An 18,757-nucleotide genomic window follows, 5' to 3' on the forward strand; every position below is an offset into this window, starting at 1 on the left:
GGCATGAATATTTATGCTATAAAGACTCAAATTTAAAAAATAAAATGAAAAAATTTCGATTTAAATTTCAAAAATGACGGCCATTTTAAATTTTTGATGGCAAATTTCACGAAAGCCGTTCACTTGACAGAAAATTTAAAACAGACAAAAAGTTATCAAATTTGTTCAAGATTCCACGGATATCTTATTTATTAAGATTGGTCAAAGAATAACAGAGAAATTAAAGAGAAGTCAATATTAAATTTTTAATTCCAATTGTATTTTTAAGATGTAGCTTTGAAACTCGGTATGGCTCCATATGGCCATACATGGTCTGATTCTACAATGTTTTCAGATGATCTTGTTTGTCTTGTAAAAGTATGAATGCACGAAAAGAATTAATTTCTCTGTTATTCTTCAACCAATCTTTATAAATTAGGTATCTTTGGAATCTTGATAAAATTTGCTAACTTTTTGTCTCTTGTAGATTTTCTGTAAAGTGAACGATTTTCGTGAAATTTGCCATCAAAAATTTAAAATGGCCGCCATTTTTGAAATTTACATCGAACATTTTTTATTTTATTTTTTAAAGTTGAGTCTTCATAGCATAAATATTCATGCCAAATTTCAGATTCATGCAACATTTCGTCCATGTCCATGGCAGTTATAAGGGTAACCTTTTTTTGCTGAGTTTTGGACACTTCAAATACGACATTTGTAGTCTCCTATCATCCAGGAACAATACCCTAAAATGTTCGACACTACTTCTGAAACACTCTGTATAAGAGTATAGCTCGTATCAAGCTTTTAAACATGTTAATAAACAAACATTTCTCTTCCTATTCTGAACCCCAAAATGTTGCAGGTTGAAGGCGGGAGCGACGAGCTGATTGTGTCGACGACTCGTATCGAGACTCTGTTCGGAGACACGGCGGTGGCTGTACACCCCGAGGATCCCAGATACAAGCATCTGCATGGCAAGCGGGTGGTGCATCCCTTCTGCGACCGCACTTTGCCCATTGTCACCGATGACTTTGTGGACAAGGAATTCGGAACTGGTGAGATGAATATTCTTCAATTCTCTATTCTTAATCTGTTTTATATTCACTGTTCTTTACTATTTATAATTTATTCTCTAATCTTCAATCTTTATTTTCTAATCTCTATCATTTAGTCTTCAGTTTATATTCTTTCTTCTTCAAGATTCATTTGTAGAAATACTTTACCTTCCGGTAGTCGCGCCCTACTCAATCACACGAGCAGTCGCATGTTGTACTTTTTACAACATCCAATTTTCCAAGTGTTATGTACTCTGTTTACTGTCAAAACATATTGATTGTATAATTACTTTTTCCATCTTCTTGGATTATTTTACGCCTATGAACATTTGGATGATTAGCCCAATAAGGTACAACAAGCAAAGCCATCAATTCTGCGTTATTGGTTCGTTTACAGTCCCCGTATACAGTATTTCCCTATCTTATGCACAGTGCGACTTATGCACTGTCGTGACTAAATGGCACCTAAAGACTGAACCATTGCTCAGTTGATACTGAAACTCAGTGGAGTGATGGGGGGAAAGTTGTGGAATGCATAGGTGACTCATTCACTGACACCACCCCATCCAATAGTTTTGTGCAGCAAAAAAACTGACACTGTTGTACTTTTTACAACAGCGTGACTGCTGGAAGGTTAACATTGAATTGATGGGTAGTTCTTCAATGATAGGTCAATAAGATCATTTTAGTGGTCTCATTGAATGGCGAGGTCTTAATTCTATCGAATACATCATAAACAGTATTTATCATAAACAGGTTTTCAGAAGAAAAAGGCGAATCTTGAGCTATAGGTTATCTCTCCCGAATTTGGATGGAATAACTTAGTCCGTAATAAGGTTGGGTATTCACCTTCAAACAATTGGTTATATAATATATTGTAATTGAATATGTAATTCTTTTCGTCAAAGTATCACTCATATAATGCTATATTACTGTATTATTAATACATTGTAAAGAAGTTTTCTTTACTTAAAGTGAACGAATTTTTAAAACTCAGTATAATAATATCTTGACAGAATTTACTTAGTGAATTCTCCCAACTCTTCACTTTCTGCTCTGTAGAATATTCTAGAATAATTAGTTATGTTGTCAGAAATATCACATAGACCATAGTGAGTTTCAATTAAAACTGTCAGCAGATTCCTTTTAAAAACGTCTATGATTCCCATTCAGCCAATGCTGACAGACTGTAATCGTCATAGAATTCAAGCCATCGTTGTTTGCCCTCATGAATGGAGTAAAGTATACTTTTTAGTATTTCAAACGTAATTAATTGTTTTGAAGGGCCGTTTTTTAAACTTTTTAGAGGAACCTGTTTATTAAATTGATGAACCACGATTTTATATATATTTCTCATATTTTGTTTGTTTTCAATTTATTGTGTTATTATTATTTCGTTTGAATTATATTTTTTTATTATTTTGATTGTAATAATAGGTGCTGTGAAAATAACTCCAGCGCACGATCACAACGATTACGAGGTTGGGAAACGACACAATCTGCCGTTCTTGACAGTGATTGATGAGAATGGAATTATGACCGGGGATTGTGGCAAGTTCACTGTGAGTAGAATTTGTTCCTTTCAATAAATTATTTGAAAATCAATATATTTCCCAATTTTAAGGTTCTGTATTGAATCTGTCATGAAAGCCTGCCAATACAATACTGTAATAATTCAGACTGACCAAGTTAATAACACATCCTTTCTAAATGTTACATTCTGTAAGTCCATCAAAATACTTCCAATGCAGCGGCGGCTCGTCCTATGTGTTGAATGGTTCATTGAACCCCAGAATGAATCAACTTCCTATACAATGATGAATTTGCAACTCAAATAATTATATTTATATTTTATACTTATGAAATTACATCACAACATTTTTTATCTACATAAACTTAACGTCGATTAACGTTTGCTGCCGGAGTGGCTTGAAACAGCACCAATTGGCATGACGGGACGTGTGGTGGTGGAAAGCAGTGTTCATTCCCCAATCTAACCCAAAAACATGGCTGGGTGAGGTAAAAGAACGGAGGAGGGGAATCGTTTTGCTAGCACGAATCTGGTTCACAAACCTGCCTGAACCAAGCTGGCACGAGTTCATCCGAGAGTAGCCGAACCTAGCCGAGGCAAGTGAAGCATTCGGTAAACCTCGGAATGAATCGTGAGTATTCGTGATACGGATTCAGTATCAGTGCCATCTTGAACTTGCTCATAACCAATAAATTTAAATCTGGTGACAGTAAACAGTAAAAAGCGGTAAACAAGAAGTAAGCATGACAGTTTTGAGGTTATATGGTACGGTTTCGAGTATACACTGTATACAGTTGTGAGTTGTGATCGATTTCACTGCATTTTTCGTTATGTAAATTTATTTCCGTGTTGAAGAAAATAATAATTTCTAGTGTGTTTCATGTATTTTTAGTATGTCTATTTTCTTTTAATGAGAGTGTGAATATAATTTATTGTGTTACCGTAACAGCATTTTGATGAAGAAATAGAATAAGGCTCATTATTTGTTAAAGACAAACATTATAATATTGAGGATAGGTGTAAAATAAAACATGATGGTAGACAAACTCCCGAAGTAAAAATCAAACAAGAAAAATATGAACAGGACAAAAAATCTATATTTGTAGAAAATATGCTTAATCATTGGGGGATAATTCCTTGATAATTACCTTTACACTTGATTATGTTCAATACTCTATATCCTCTTGACCTTTCTCCCCAATAGATCCTGAGGTTCAACCCCCAAGCTAAAAGATCACGAGCTGTTACTGTTCCAATGTAACCAGAAATCTAACGATTCTTTACTTTCAAATTGATTAAGAACTTTACTTTCATTATTAGTAACTTTATTTTCCATGTTCCATTCAATATGCTGTATTATGATGCATCATGTGATGGATAATATTTTTGTTTCCCAATTACAGGGTATGAAACGTTTCGAATGCAGGAAAGAAGTGATCAAAGCTTTGGAAGAGTTGAAACTCTACAAAGGAACAGTTTCACACGCCATGGTTGTACCTATTTGCAGTCGCTCTAAAGATGTAGTTGAGCCTCTCATCAAGCCCCAATGGCAAGTATTTCCATTTCATGATTTATATAATTCTATAGTATTTCAATTAATAAAATTCCCCTCAGGAGTTTGACTCTATTCGACTTTTCTCCATTTTGAAACGCCAAAATGTTTATAGTTCATATTATTTTATAGTATTTCAATTAATGAAATGTCAAAATGTTCATAGTTCATATTATTTTATAGTATTTCAATTAATAAAATTCCCCTCAGGAGTTTGACTCTATTCGACTTTTGAAACGTAAAATTTTCATTGTCTTTCAACTTTGAACTTTGGTTCGAATTAGCTTTGAGCAGTTTCTTATTGCGTAAAAAACATAATGAATTATTTCATGAATATCGCGATAACCTATCGAGTAACTTTATAAAGCAAGTGAAATAAGTAACTCTTCATTTGTAGAGCTTTAATCAAATAAAATTGAACATGACTTTCTACTAGTAACGGATCAACAACATTTGATATTTATGAATGAATCAATGACAACGAAAACATATGGTTTATCATATCATTCTACCCGGCTAGATTTTCGTGTTATCTTAGGGGCAAGATGACGGAGCGACACAGTGGACTCTTGTCCATCAGGGCGACGAATGTGAGCATACTCTGGGTTTGCCTCAATCAATTCAACTTCTTCTACTGATGAATCTTGCTTTGAATTTCGGTTCATTTTCTTCAGCCAAACTGGTCCTGGGCTCATTAGCCAAGATGGTAGTGACTGTCCATTTGTTGAGGATCTCATGTGTAGGAACATTCGTTCATGAGGGGTGCAATTTGTTGTAGTACACAAAAGAGATCGAATAGAGTGGAGTGCATCAGGCAACACTTCCTCCCATCGATTTGAATCAAGTCCTCGTGATCTTAGAGCTAGTGTTATTGCTTTCCATATAATTCCATTATATCGCTCTACTTGACCATTCCCTCTCGGATTGTAAGGCGTTGATCTACTAGTTGCTATCCCTTTTGAGCCAAGAAAGCTCTTCAACTCAGTTGACATGAAGGATGTTCCTCTGTCTGTGTGAATATAGCTTGGAAGGCCAAACATGATATTAATGAGACCAGGCAATTTATGACTGTTCTCGCAGTCATGTCTGGACAAGGAAATACAAAAGGGAATCTTGAGTACTCATCAACCATCACCAGTAGGTATTTATTTCTTGTTTTTGATTGTACGGGTCCTTTGAAGTCCATATTAATTCGTTCAAAAGGTTTTGTTGCCTTTATGAGATTTCCTTTTGTCTTCATATACTGTGGTTTTATTTCAGAGCAAATTGCACAATTGGAGCAAATTTTCCTTACATCATCTACAGTATAGGGGAGATTTTTCATTCTGAGCCAGTGGTAGAAACGAGTTACACCAGGGTGACAAAGTTCATCATGGTATTTTCCAAAGCTGAGTTCAATGTTGAACAACCAGCTGTAATACATATACGAGAGAGTGCATCAGCTGGTGCATTTTCTTTTCCAGGTCTGTAGACTATGTTGAATTTGTATTCAGATAATTCTAGGCGCCACCTTTGTATCTTTTCATTTTTTATTTTTCTATTGTGTTGAGTGCCAAACATGAATGTGACTGATTTTTGGTCAGTGATCAAAGTGAATTGTTTTCGTAGTAAATAGTGTCTCCATTTTCTTATAGACTCCACAAGGGCATAGGCTTCTTTCTCAACAGCTGAATGCCTGGTTTCACTTTGGTACAAAGTTCGTGAGAAAAAGGCTACTGGTCGAGAATTTTGTGTTAATGTTGCACCAATTGCAAATCTGATGCATCTGTCTCAATTATGAATGGTACATTTTCATCAACAAGAGCAGTACCGCGGAAGCAATTTCATTTTTCAACAATTCCAAAGTTTCCATCTGATCTTGAGATAGAGGGAATTTCTGTATGTGGACAAGGGGGTGAATCTTTTGAGAAGTTTTTTATCCATCGGGAGTAATGACCAGTAATCCCATGAGTCGTTTCATTTCTTTAGCATTTCTGGGGGTGGAAAGTTCATGAGTGGTGCAAGGCTTCTGGGTCAGGTTTAATTTCTCCATGGTTTTATCTCCATGTTTTCAATTTAATCAAATAAATGCCGACAAAGAAAAAGACAAAAACGATTGAAAACCGTAACTACGAAGAAGATAAGATGGAATCACATATTGACAAGTTTCTCAAGCCAAAGGAATTATCTATCGACCCAGATTCGCCTACGGCAGAGAGAGAGTGGAACATTGGAAATAGACGTTCGAAAATTTCTTAGAAGGAACGACAACCAAAGACAAAATGAAAATATTGGTAAACTTCTTATCACCTGCTTTATACGAAATTGTGGAAAGCTATACTTCATATGAAGAAACTATATCCATGTTGGAAGATATGTTCGTTAAACCAAAGACGAAATTTATGCACGATACTGCCTTGCTAATGCAAAACAACAATAGGTGAGTCCATTGATCACTACTATTCTGAACTAAAAAGATTAAGCTTATCATGTAACTTCACTAGAGTGTCAGCCGAAGAAAACAAAAACGAGCATATTAGAGATGCTCTTGTTTCAGGGTTATGTTCTATTGAAATTAAAGAGAAACTTTTTCAACAAGGAGATTTCAGTCTACAAGAAACCCGTTTCCCAAGCACGTGTTCTTGAATCCGCAAAACATATGCCGACTCCTTTAAAAGTACTTGTTATACAAACTCTGTTGAAGAAAATAAAAACATAAGCTTGAGTGAATCTTTCTCAGATGTTAATGCTGTAACCCAAAATCGACAGGCAATTGTAGAGAATCCGTTCAATGCCAACGTTGCGGATATAAAAAACACTCAAATTCTCAAGAATGTCTGCAATAGGAAAGACTTGTCATAAATGTTCCCGAATTGGACACTTTTCCCATGTTGTAAAAGTAAACGCTCAAAGAAAAACTAACTACGTCAACTATTACTGCAGCTGGTATAGCCAGTAATCTTTCTAAAGCTACAATTATTGTTTCGGTGAATGGAATAAATACACCAGCTCTTATTGATACCGGAAGTGTTGCCAGTTTTATTGATGAAAAATTGCAAAAAACAAATAAATTTAAAACTGCATCAGATTCTTGTTTTATAAGATTTGCTCTGTTCACATAACACCGCTACAAAAGCATGTGTTTATAGCATATTGTGTACAAGGAAATGAATACAACAATATTAAACTCTTGGTATTAAAAAATGCTGTTGCAATGTGATACTTGGTCACGATTTTTTGATGAATCACTCTCACAAAGTTTAGCATTCAATGGTAATAAACAGCCTCTTTAATAGATAATAATTCTACAACCACACCACCCTTGAAGATTGCCTCTTGGTGGAGGCCATGATAAAACCATGTTCCCTTTTCAATGACTTGACTCCCGATTGCCACCCAATAACTACCCGATCCAGAAGACACCCACAAGATGACTATGAATTCATGAAGAATGAGGTCAATCGCCTCCTTACAGAAGGAATAATTGAGGAAAGCCAGTCCAGTTGGCGTGCCCAGCCTTTATTGTAACCATGGACAGAAGAAACGAATGGTCATAGACTATTCACAGACTATTAATAAATTCACAATTTAGACGCATACCCTCTCCCATTGATCGAAGATCTTGTAAACACAATGCCAAGTACAACATTTTTAGTACTGTAGATTTCAAGTCAGTTACCATCAAATACCGATTCTTGAGAATGAACGACATTACACTGCCTTTGAAGTAGCCGAAAACTTTATCAGTTCAAACGAATACCATTCGGAGTAACCATGGAGTAGCTGCCTTCCAACGTACAATAAACGGACTTATAGAAAGAGATCGAATAGAGTGGAGTGCATCAGGCAACACTTCCTCCCATCGATTTGAATCAAGTCCTCGTGATCTTAGAGCTAGTGTTATTGCTTTCCATATAATTCCATTATATCGCTCTACTTGACCATTCCCTCTCGGTTGTAAGGCGTTGATCTACTAGTTGCTATCCCTTTTGAGCCAAGAAAGCTCTTCAACTCAGTTGACATGAATGATGTTCCTCTGTCTGTGTGAATATAGCTTGGAAGGCCAACATTGATATTAATGAGACCAGGCAATTTATGACTGTTTTTATCATATCAGTAAGTGAATATATCAACAAATAAATAAATAAATTACTTCCACTTGTGATAACTATTAGTAAATATGAATTATTTCAAATTCTTACAACCTTTCAAGTAGGCCTAATGAATTGATAATAAATAAACGATATTCCAAATTTTTCATACGGTATCTTTTATTGTATATATTTTTATTATCGAGTCGACAGTATAAAAACTTTGAATTTTTTTGATTCGTTTTAAACTCTGTAATAACTCGGTATTAAATATTAAATCTCATATTTTTTATGTTTCACCAATTTTTCAGGTACATCAAATGCGGAGATATGGCTCAGAAAGCAATGGATGCTGTAAGCTCAGGGGAACTGAAGATCATTCCAGAATTCCACAATAAGACATGGTTCCATTGGATGGAGAATATCAGGTGATTATTATTTTATTTATTTCAATTTTATTCATATTTTTTTGAAGTCAAGCAACATTGGAAGACATTCACTTATTTACCGTAACGAACATACTAGCATAAAAAACAATAGCATAAATAGTTATCCCATGGTATAGGGCGTTCATGTCGTAACTTTTACTGTTATCTCAAGCCGATAGTCCACGTAGTTCCTTCCTGTGAAGCTTTATGACGCTGGTAGTCTCTCATATTGTGCCGTTCATACACCCTTACCCGGTCAAAACAGTAAAAATCAACAATAATCGTCAGTAATCGGCTTGAGATAACAGTAAAAGTTGCGACATAAACGCCCTATACCATGGGATATCTAATTACGCTATTGTTTCTCTATGATACTAGTTACCTTCAATGATTCCAGTTAGTTTACTTGATGTAATTATTATTTACTCTAGCTTTTCATTTCAATCAGATAAGGGTGATTACTCCGCAATATTATGGTTATTGCAATAGAAATAATTACGGTACATGAATTTAGTACTCTCAGTAACTTTTTATTCAAGAATATATCAATGAAGCAATTTTATTGATGGTGATCAACTCATAAGATAAAAATAACAACTAGTTGTTTGTTTTAATTCGTCTCTTTTTCCAAGTAAATGTTAATGATTCATTCTTGATGAAATTCAAATGAACTATCAAATCTATTGTAGATGACCCGTGATAATTGAATTTATAGGTGGATTCCCACATATCAGTGTCTGTGAAAGTGACCTGTACTGTGAGAATACTATTCTCTCAAGTTCCAATGGGACTATTCATACTAGCTCAGCCGTGCTGGGTGTAAATAGTCCCATTCAAACTCATGGAAATTATATTCTCACTGTGCCGGTTACTTCCACTGATACGTTCATTCATTTATCAACAATCACTAATCATTATATTTTAATAATATGATTGAGAGAAGACAACAAGCATAGCCCAAAACTGTCTTTCTAAGTGGAAATTCATCTTTAAAAATCGCATTCCGTGATTGTATTAAGTATTGATCATTGATATTAGACTTGATTCATTAGACAAACCAAGTATCATACCTACCTTTCGGTAGTCGTGCCCTACACAATCACACGAGCAGTCGCGTGTTGTAATTTTTACAACATCCAATTTTCCTAGTGTTATGTACTCTGTTTACTGTCAAAACATATTAATTCGTTGTATAACTACTATTCCCATCACATTGGATAATTTCACGCCTATAAACATTTGGATGATTACCATTTCATAGCCCAATAAGGTACACCAAGCAAAGCCATCAATTCTGTGTTATTGGTTCGTTTACAGTCCCCGTATACAGTCTTTCCCTATCTTATGCACAGTGCGACTTATATACTGTCGCGACTAAATGACACCTAAAGACTGAACCATTGCTCGGTTGATACTGCAACTCAGTGGAGTGATGGGAGAAAGTTTTGGAATGCATAGGTGACTCATTCACTGACACCACCCCATTCAATAGATTTGTGCAGCAAAAAAACTAACACTGTTGTACTTTTTTACAACAGCGCGACTGCCGGAAGGTTAATAGCAAATTTCATTTTTTTTTAGGGATTGGTGTGTATCCAGACAATTGTGGTGGGGACATAGGATTCCGGCCTACTATGTGACTATCGATGATCCCTCTGTTAAAGCAGGAACGGTAAGTATTTCTCTCATCTATAATTTTTCTAACAGTCTTTGGTCATGTAACTGATAATACGTCTCTTACTATGATTGGATGTTTCATTCAAGTTATTTACTATTTATTTATTTTATTATTCTAATTTTTACAAGAAACACTGAATGGGAGAGAATATTTATTTTATTAGCGTATGGCTTTGAATGGTGGGGAGACCCAAGGGTAGTTCCACCTCGCCGTATATAGTCCAAAGTTCCCTAATGGGAAACCGGACACTAAGGTTATAGTGAGCACAATACTTTCAATTTACACTTTTCACTTCGGAACTAAGTTCAGTTTGATGTTAAAAAGTCCTAACATATACAAAACCGAAACAAAACACAAAACCACTAAGCCAAATTTAGAAAATATTAAATTTAGAGCCGAAAATGGGAGAGAAAAACTAAGGATACTCCTTGTACTATTTCTTTCCCAAATTAAGATAATAATTTAAAAGTCCGAAATGAAGTTATGATTCCACTTTTCTGAAATTTAGTTCTTTTTCACTCAAAAACAACAGAAACTAAGAATTTTGAATTCCAAGGTTGAGAAACTGGATAGAAAACAAAAATATTACACTCAAATCACTAATAATTAAAAAAAATCACGTTATTCGTATAATATTTTGAATTATTTTATTAGCCAACATCTTTTATATTGAATCAAGTGATATACTGTAATATAGATTCAGTTGTTGAGATATTCATATGATTGATTGATTAAAGCTGCTTAGAATGAGAGTGGTCCAAGTCAAAAATGTACAATACTAGGCTCTTTACTGAAATAGGTTCATTTTTAGCTTCTCTATTCAGTATGATAGTGGTCAAATTAATAGTTCAATACAATGAAACTGTTTCAAGATTGTTATATGGATTTTCTAACAACTTGTTTTGATAAAAAGCAACTTACTCGAAAGCTTGTTATAGTGACTTAGACCACTTTCATTCTAAGCAGCTGGTCATGTAACTGATACGTCTCTAAACATGAATGGATGTTTTTGGTATATTTAATTTAATATTTTGATTTATTTTTCTATCGAACGATCTTTGTATTGAATCGAGTGATAAAATATTGATTCGGTTGTTGAGATATTTTGTCTATTTGAATGATGAGTGAATTAAATGTTATTTTTTGAAAATAATACCATAGAGAAACAATAGCGTAATTAGACATCCCATGGTATAGGGAATTTATGTCGCAACTTTTACTGTTATCTCAAGCCGATTGCTGTCGATTATTGTCAATTTTTACTGTTTTGTTGGGGTGATAGTGTATAAACGGCACAATTTGAGAGACTACCAGCGTCACACAGCTGCATAGGAAAGAACTTTGTGATTTATCGGCTTGGGATAACAGTAAAACTTGCGACATAAACGCCCTATACCATGGGATATCTATGCTATCGTTTCTCTATGATAATACCTAACAAGTTTTGTCTGAATTAAAGGAAATCGATAACGAATATTGGGTAAGCGGGCGTTCGGAGCAGGAAGCTGCTGAAAAGGCAGCTAAGAAGTTTGGAGTTCCAGTTTCAAAAATCAAATTGAAGCAAGACCCCGATGTGCTTGATACTTGGTTCAGCTCGGGACTGTTTCCGTTCTCCATATTTGGATGGCCGGAAGAGGTGAGTGGCGAAAATCCATATATTTTCAAATAAAACTATTTTTTAAAGACGTAGTGCTGGTTGCACAAAAGCCGGTTAAATTTTAACCGCGATTAATTCCACGAAACGAGAACCAATCAGAGAAGTGGTATTTTCAAAAACGCCTTCTTTGATTGGTTCTCGTAAAGTTAATCACGGTTAAAATTTAACGGGCTTTTGTGTAACCGGGCCTTAGTCTTTGAAAAATTTTATTACTTGACCTTCAAAGAATTACTGTAGGCTATTATGAAATATTTGTTTCCACTGAACTCATTTCGCCAATTTATTCAATAACGGCTGTATGAAACTGTTGTTTAGACCAATCTCAATTCACCAAAATATTAAATAACGTTTTTACATATTACTTGTTACAACTTCCATGTTTTAGTTATTTTTTACAATTTTTCAGACCGAGGAGCTGAAGGCATTCTACCCTGGAACACTTCTGGAAACCGGACATGACATCATATTCTTCTGGGTTGCGAGAATGGTGTTTTTCGGCCAAAGATTACTCAATAAACTTCCTTTCAAGTGAGTAGATTGTCGTAGTGGTTCGATAATGTGTCGTCATAAGTGGAAACGGATCATTGAAGACTAGGGGTAGAGCTCTTTGTAAATTCAAGTTCGCATTACTGATTTCAATTCACATTACTCATTCCAAACCGTATATATGGCACCTAGGGCGGAAATAGAGTATATATTGTACCTAGAGTTTGTCGGCTCGAGATAGCAGTTTTCAAGTTCGAGACAAAGTGACAAAGTCTAGAACTTGAAGCGTTTGAGAGCCGGCAATACATTTTTGCCCGAGTTGCGAACGCTATTTTATTATTATTATTATTATTATTATTATTATGTTTTTGTCCATAATGTGGTCACAGATACACAAGTCATAAGCAATTAAAGAAAAACATGCACTCAAGGCAAGAGCATGCATCAAGTAAAATACCGCTCCAAAGCAGCACTCTCACAACTGAAAAACTCATTCAGCGCATAAAACGGGTGATCCTCAAGGAACAGCCTCAACTTTCTCCTCAGGCTTGCCAGTGGCTGAGTCCCCGCTGTAATGGGTAGCTTGTTGATGATCTTTCCCATCTTATCAGCCGAACCAACCTGCGTTCTCCCAAGCCTGCAAAACGGGAGGTCGAGCCTATGGTATTATGTATATATTATATATTATTTATAATACATTACATCATATAATATATATTATTATATCCTATACTATTAAACGAGCAACTTCTGTTTATATGTTTATATGTTTGTATTTCACCGGATCTCGAAAACGGCTCCAATGATTCTATCGAAAATCAGAACATATAATATGAAGATTCGATTGAACTAGGTTTCATCCCTGGCAAAACTCGCTGAAGTACATTAAAAGGATAATTATTATTCATCCTTGGGAAAACAGCTGATAATAATTATTTCTTCGTCTGTTGGTGATGGAAGTGAGTGAGCGAGTTCATGTGTGTGGGACTGTGTCAAAATCATGACTCAGCTGTTGAACTTTTGTAATCATTCAATCAGGTACTTAGTGCCGGTTGCAAAAAAGTCGGGTTATTTTCAATCCTGATTAATTCCAGTAGATCCATCTTTTTGAAATGGTCTTCTCTGATTTGGTTCACGTGAAGTTAATCAGGATTAAAATTTAACCGGATTTTGTGCAACTGGGCCTTCGTGAGGAAACTTTTTGCATTCCTCTGGGAATTAATGTCAATTTACTGTGATTAGATAGAACATTTCTGTATGAATGTTATTATAATTTCTTCTTTCGTAATACATTTTTTATGCTTTTGTACTCGGTCCCCGATATTATTATATTATTCGTTTAAACGTTTCAACAGCCGTTAACCATAGATTCTACTCGACATTTCTGACAAAAGCTGTTCATCAAACTTTTTTCCTATCGACCTTAGTTTTCGAGATATATCGATTTTTCGATATTTTCATAATATGCATACTTCTGGTCATTAAATACTCAATAACTCCACCCCAGAGTGTGATGCCATATGACATCACACTGTGGAAGAACGCATAGTACCTCATACGGAGATATGCCTCAGGAACACAGCTCTTCAGACTCCTCAGCAGAAACAGGACTCTGTTCAGCCTGCAGAGACACTCTGTATATGCTCCCTTCAAGAAAGTTTCCTATCAAGATGGAAGCCCAAGAGCAATTGCGCCACACCACAAGAACAAACTGAAAACTTAGGCATTGAAAACTATAGATGAATTGAAAAATTGACGAACTGAAAACTTGACAGTATGAGAACTTGACGCACTGAAACATTAACATACATAATAAATGACAAAATTGAATTTGAAAACTTGACGAATGGAATTGAATGATCGGGCAAGGTCTTTTATTTCCCGCCCTAGGTCTGAAAGTGAACATTTTCGACTCTAGAGCGAAAAAGAGAACATTTTCGTTCCTCCAGCTGATCTCGTCGTAAACTGATCTCTTTCGACCTACATTTGTACATTTTTCTTTCTTGTATTGTGTCTATTGTTGTAATGACTCCTCCTCTAAACACGGACTTGTTCCATATTAGAAGGAGTAATTTTCAGTGAATATATTGTAAAATGTACTTTCTGGAAATAAATTGAATTTGAATTTATTTGTTTTTGCAGAGAAATCTTCCTGCACCCAATCGTCCGCGACGCTCACGGCCGCAAGATGAGCAAGTCGCTGGGCAACGTGATCGATCCGATGGACGTAATAGCGGGCGCTACGCTCGCCCACCTACATCAGCAGCTGGCCGACAGCAACCTGGACCCGGCCGAGTTGGAGCGGGCCAGGCAGGGCCAGCGCAAGGACTATCCGGCCGGAATTCCCGAATGCGGCACCGATGCGCTGCGGTTTGCGCTCTGTGCCTACATGACGCAGGGTAATTAAGCTATTTATTCATCTATTCTAGGGGCCCATTGCACCTACGTATATCTATCCATCTGTACTATAAAGGAAGGAATTAGCTTATACATGTTTGGGATGAGAAATACACGATTGCCGCATCATCATGTCTGAATTACTGAACCGATTAACTTTCAATTTTACATAAAGATTCTGAACTCACCAATGAAGGTTATATGCCTATTTTCATTAGTATTGATCAATTAATTTTTATTTAGTAACTTTTTAAAAACATTCAATTCATGATTCAAATTTTACGCAAAGATAGAGAGCTCAACGAAACAGAGCATTCTCCGAAGGTTAAAGCTCTCAGTTGAAGGATTCCGAGGGTTTATTAGCAGAAAGTTGTGTGTTCAAAACAGATCAAACTTTTTTTGCTGAGGATATTTACCTCTAATGGATTATTTACATAGGTATTATTTACCCGGGTTGAAACCCTCTTAATACCAAAAGTTTTTTAACTAGATCACTCCCGTGTTATCGGATGGGCACGTCACTGTCGGTCCCGGCTGAAGTATGACAGTCGTAAGGCCCATTGACGGCTTAAATTATATATTCAGGTGGGACCTTCCCGCAAGGGCCTCCCAACCAAAAAAAGCCATACAAATTCACTTTTCTTTTTTTTACATAGGTAGTTTTCACAAAATAATGAATAATCATATCATTATATTTTCTGATGAACATTTGATGAGTTAATATTTTTAAAATCCACTTATTTATTATTATTTCTTCAGATACTTCCTTTCATTTACAGTACATTTTCAGGTCATAACAACAACCTGGTCATACAAGTAATATTTCTTTGTAAAGTAAAATACCCTTAAAATTTACTTCTATATTAACTTTTTCACCTTCAAATTGACTGTGTTTTTCATTCACTCACCGTAAATTTTCATTCCGTGACATCAAACTGTACTAACTTCTTTGCTAGTCAATCAACTTTCAACTCAATTTCTTTAATATTTTACTAGCTGGCCCGGCGAACTTCGTATCGCCAAATAATCAATGCAACCTATGACAAACTTTAGCTGGATGCACACATGAGGAGGCTCGGCATTTTGCATCCAGATGCTTCTTGCTTATTGGTTTGAATGGAAGCACTCAATTTTTTTTAGCTTTTTATATTGTTTTTAATAATTTTAATAAAGTAGCCCATACAATTAAAGTGATTCCACATATCCATCTATTTTTAATGTCATGGCGATCATGAGAGATTGGCCAGGAAATAATTGTTCCAGTATTTCTGTCCACTTTAGGTGACAGGTCAAGGTGATAAACAAATCTGACCTTTTTTGGTTTATTCATATAGATAATTTTCCAACTGCAAAATAAATAATTTACTAAAAATCAATTAATTCTAAACACCGAAGAGAGCAGAACTATTCGAAACAAAGCAATGTCTTTAGAGAATGTAAGCCTTTAACCTGAGGCCGCACTGCTGGATGTTTACACACAGAACAATCATTTTGTTTTTAGTCGGGGCGTTCAGAATAAAATACATGGCGGTGATGGAGCAGCCCTCTTGTCTGCTATCTACTGACAGCTGTTGGATAACGCAATGATTATAACAGCTGATTTTTATTTTTGTGTGTGACCAGCTCACTAATATTCTCCCATAAGGATTACATGTAAACTTTGAAGGACCGTAGGAAAAATTCCTGGAGTCGAATTATAAATTTGAAAGGCCATAAACCTGGTCCTGAACATAACGAACACAACTAAAAGAATCATCAAATTAGGTGCACACATCAAAAAGTTACTGAATGTCAAAATTTGAGGCTTGATTTTTATTTATAGATATAGATTTAACCTTCACATTTACTTCTAAACTATTTTTTACCTTATACTTTTAATTTTTTTGTGAATTCTTTCCACTCACCGTACATTTTCAGGGCGTGACATGAATCTGGACATTAACTTTTTTGTTAAGTCACTCAACCTTCAAATACACTTCTTCTAATTTATAATTCTAAATTAAAATGTATGTATTCAGGGCTACTTATTTTTATATATAAAAAAGGGTACTATTATGTTATTTTATAAATTCTAAATCAACTTTATCACTTTTAGGGCCGTTTGCACAGTATAGATTGCTAAACTCGATTAAGTTAATCGAGTTTAAGTTAATCTGGAAGTTTAAACTTGAATCGGTTTTCTCAGTGCATTTACTAATTCAGTTCAAGTTAAACTAGTTTAGCATTAAGTTGGTAATAGAATGTCATTGTTTATAATATTAGGAAGGCTGATTTTTACAGGAAATTTGTTATTTGTTTACAAACTATCAGTAAATTGAGGTTATGTAGCTACTATTTTCTTGTTCAAAATCCACAGAGCTGTAAGCTGTACGGTAATAAAAGTGGAAAGCGATCAAGAAATTCTTTAAAAACTTATGTTTATTTGGCACCAAAAAATATATTTTAAAATTAAAGATAAAAAAGCTATTTTGTTACGCTTGAATCTACTACGGTCATTCTCGTTTATTAAAAATATCTCAGTTATATGTTATTAAAAACATGTTTTCTAATCCAAGACCACTGTTAAAAATTGTCTTAATTTCTATCAAGTGGTTTATTCAATCAAATACTATTAGCAGTTGCTTTACTCAAGCAAAACCGTAAAAAAATATCTATCCCAGAAATTTAAATTATTCGTTTTTGCCCAATTTTTCTCAGTTTCAAAATTTCTTCGCAGTCATCTTTATCAATCGCATTAAAAACGTCTATTAATTTTTTCTATTATAATTATTTTTACATTCAAATAATGATTCACCATAACCTAAATAATTATTATCGTCTACAGAAGCAATAAAAACAACCGTCGAAAAATAATTTACTATGAGCTGTTTCCCCATCAAATCTTTACAAATGTCAAGTTAATCCAAATTATTTGGTTTAAACCTCCTGCTTTGAAGGTTTAAACTTTCCCAGAGTTTAAACACAATACAGAGTTTAAACTGATAGTGTGCAAACGGAATTTTAGTTTAAACCAAAAAAAAAATCAGATTTGGTTTAAGCTTTAGCTTAAACTTGCACTGTGCAAACGGCTCTTAAATTTATAATGCTACATTAGTTTATTTACCTTCTGATCTACTTCTCAATTAATTTGTTGTGTGATTTCTATTCACTTACCTAGGTCGTGACATCAACCTGGACATCCTCCGGGTGCAGGGCTACCGGTTCTTCTGCAACAAGTTGTGGAACGCCACAAAGTTCGCGCTGACTTACCTCAAGCAGGAAAGCGGCAGCAATGTTAAGCAATCTGTAAGCAATAATAGTGTGATATCAGTGGTGGTGGACAGGTGTAGCAGGAACTGTGCTCAAAAGTCAACAGATGCAATAACGGTTATTAACAGTTACCTGGCTGATAACAGTTACTTGGACGGTTACACGTTGACTGAGTTGGACCGTAGGGTGTATGAGGAGCTTGCTGTCTGTGGTGGGTTCGGCTCCCGAAAGACTTTTCCGCACATTAATCGCTGGGCAAGACATATCAAAAGTTTTCCTCATGGATCTGGGAGCAATGATGTATCTGCAGTAAGATTCTTCTTCAACTTTCTCATTCTAATGCTTGTTCCTTCTCTGTTCTCGCCTTCTATGCATTCTTCATCTACTTCATGTCTTCCTTTGCATTTTCTTTACCGTCTCATTTTTGTACTTTACATATCAATACTCATATTTATTTTTAGGGCTACTGAAATTGTTGAAACACTATAGTGAGGTCCACGTTATAATGGCAGTGTTTGATTTGCAATGGTATTGCTATCCTTGTCTATCATTCAACAAAGCGGATAGCACTATCTTTTTCTCGCTTTGCTCTGTTGCCAGATCGTCTTTAACAATGTAGAATTAATCATTAACAAAATATTTCAAATAATACATCAAAATGTATTATGAAAT

General features: G+C 35.1%; 1 protein-coding gene across 1 annotated transcript in view; it reads left to right on the top strand.

Moving 5' to 3' along the window:
* The window catches only part of LOC111055412 (valine--tRNA ligase), a 51,235-nt gene that overhangs the window by 16,395 nt on the left and 16,083 nt on the right, over positions 1 to 18,757 (top strand). The window contains exons 7-15 of the mRNA XM_039431336.1: positions 845 to 1,037; positions 2,475 to 2,599; positions 3,972 to 4,117; positions 8,502 to 8,618; positions 10,200 to 10,290; positions 11,756 to 11,932; positions 12,360 to 12,481; positions 14,582 to 14,838; positions 17,994 to 18,551. Coding sequence (XP_039287270.1) covers positions 845 to 1,037; positions 2,475 to 2,599; positions 3,972 to 4,117; positions 8,502 to 8,618; positions 10,200 to 10,290; positions 11,756 to 11,932; positions 12,360 to 12,481; positions 14,582 to 14,838; positions 17,994 to 18,551 — 1,786 coding nt within the window. The remainder of the gene's footprint in view (positions 1 to 844; positions 1,038 to 2,474; positions 2,600 to 3,971; positions 4,118 to 8,501; positions 8,619 to 10,199; positions 10,291 to 11,755; positions 11,933 to 12,359; positions 12,482 to 14,581; positions 14,839 to 17,993; positions 18,552 to 18,757) is intronic.

Source organism: Nilaparvata lugens, chromosome 6 (assembly GCF_014356525.2).
Source record: "Nilaparvata lugens isolate BPH chromosome 6, ASM1435652v1, whole genome shotgun sequence".
Classification (NCBI taxonomy): Eukaryota; Metazoa; Arthropoda; class Insecta; order Hemiptera; family Delphacidae; genus Nilaparvata; species Nilaparvata lugens.